General features: G+C 48.1%; 1 protein-coding gene across 2 annotated transcripts in view; it reads left to right on the top strand.

The window, feature by feature from the left end:
- The window catches only part of psda (pleckstrin and Sec7 domain containing a), a 15,275-nt gene that overhangs the window by 2,788 nt on the left and 11,245 nt on the right, over nucleotides 1–1,242 (top strand). For both annotated transcript variants that reach the window (XM_008430494.2, XM_008430493.2), the window contains exons 4-5: nucleotides 688–800; nucleotides 886–944. In XM_008430494.2, the coding sequence (XP_008428716.1) occupies nucleotides 688–800; nucleotides 886–944 (172 nt within the window). The remainder of the gene's footprint in view (nucleotides 1–687; nucleotides 801–885; nucleotides 945–1,242) is intronic.

Below are 1,242 nucleotides of genomic sequence, written 5' to 3'. Positions count from 1 at the left end.
GATGGCTAGCTAATGTTAGCTAAAAGATGACTAGCTAATATCAATACAGCACCTTTAGCTTAACAAGTAGCCTGTTGGCCACCGATGTTTTTTCTCTATGCTAAGCTACGTACATTCATTTTGCCCCCCAAAAAGTCGATCCCCTCCCAAACCCCACCCCTCCCCCACGCGTCGTTCAACCAGACAGACATTTCTAGGGGGCCAGAAAAAGTTTGGGAACCACTGGCTTTATGGATGAACCTGGCCCAGACATTTATAGCTTTGTGTTCATGTTAGCGACGGGATTTGACGTCTTCGTTCGTCGCACAGAAACATCCACCAGCCATGTGCCGCCACGGTGCGCTCTGCGGAGTGATGTGAAATAAATGTTCCGGTTCGTCTGTAAAGCTACACTTGCGTTAAAAATCTAATGCGCAGCCGCCCACGGGCCGAACTGGAAAACTGGACGTTATGCCGCCAACACGTAGCTTCCGTCAACAACTCAGGCGGAAGTCGGAGCTCCGCTCAACGCAAATAACGACCCGGCCGGAACACGGCGGCTAAATGATGAAACATTATTTAACGAGGCTTCCGGGCAGGTAAATGTTGTTCGAGGAACTTTAATAATCGAGGAACTCGAATCACTCAAGGAATCGTTTCAGCCTTATTTCTGATCCAGTGTCTCTCTGACTTCTGGTTCTGGTTCAGGACGTTTCTGACCCGATTTGCTCTGATGGGAGAAACCCAGGAGAGAGAGAGAGTCCTCGCTCACTTCTCCAGGAGATACAGGCAGTGTAACCCTGAGACGATGTCCACTGAAGGTACCTGAAACACACCTGCCTGTCTCTCGCTCTCTCTCTCACACTCTCACTCTCGCTCTGTCTCTCTCTCTCTCCTCTCTCTCAGGCAGCATCCACACCCTGACCTGCGCCGTCATGCTGTTGAACACGGATCTCCATGGAAACGTGAGTGTCTCCTTCGTCTTCCTCATCGGGTTTACTGATGTGGTCACATGACTGGCTTCCCAACAGGAATTTCATTTTTTAATATTTTTTTCCCCAAAATATCTTTATTGGAATTTTAGCAGTTCAGACAAACATCTTGAACAAGTATGACAGCAGCAGTCATACTACTACTGTAGCAGTAGTAGTAGTATTAGCAGTAGCAGTAGCAGCAGTAGCAGTATTAGCAGTAGCAGTAGTAGTAGCAGTAGCAGCAGTAGTAGCAGTAGTAGCAGCAGTAGCAGCAGTAGCAGTAGTAGTA

This window comes from Poecilia reticulata, linkage group LG15, assembly GCF_000633615.1.
Source record: "Poecilia reticulata strain Guanapo linkage group LG15, Guppy_female_1.0+MT, whole genome shotgun sequence".
In the NCBI taxonomy this organism is placed as follows: Eukaryota; Metazoa; Chordata; class Actinopteri; order Cyprinodontiformes; family Poeciliidae; genus Poecilia; species Poecilia reticulata.
This window is presented reverse-complemented; position numbering and strand designations above follow the sequence as displayed.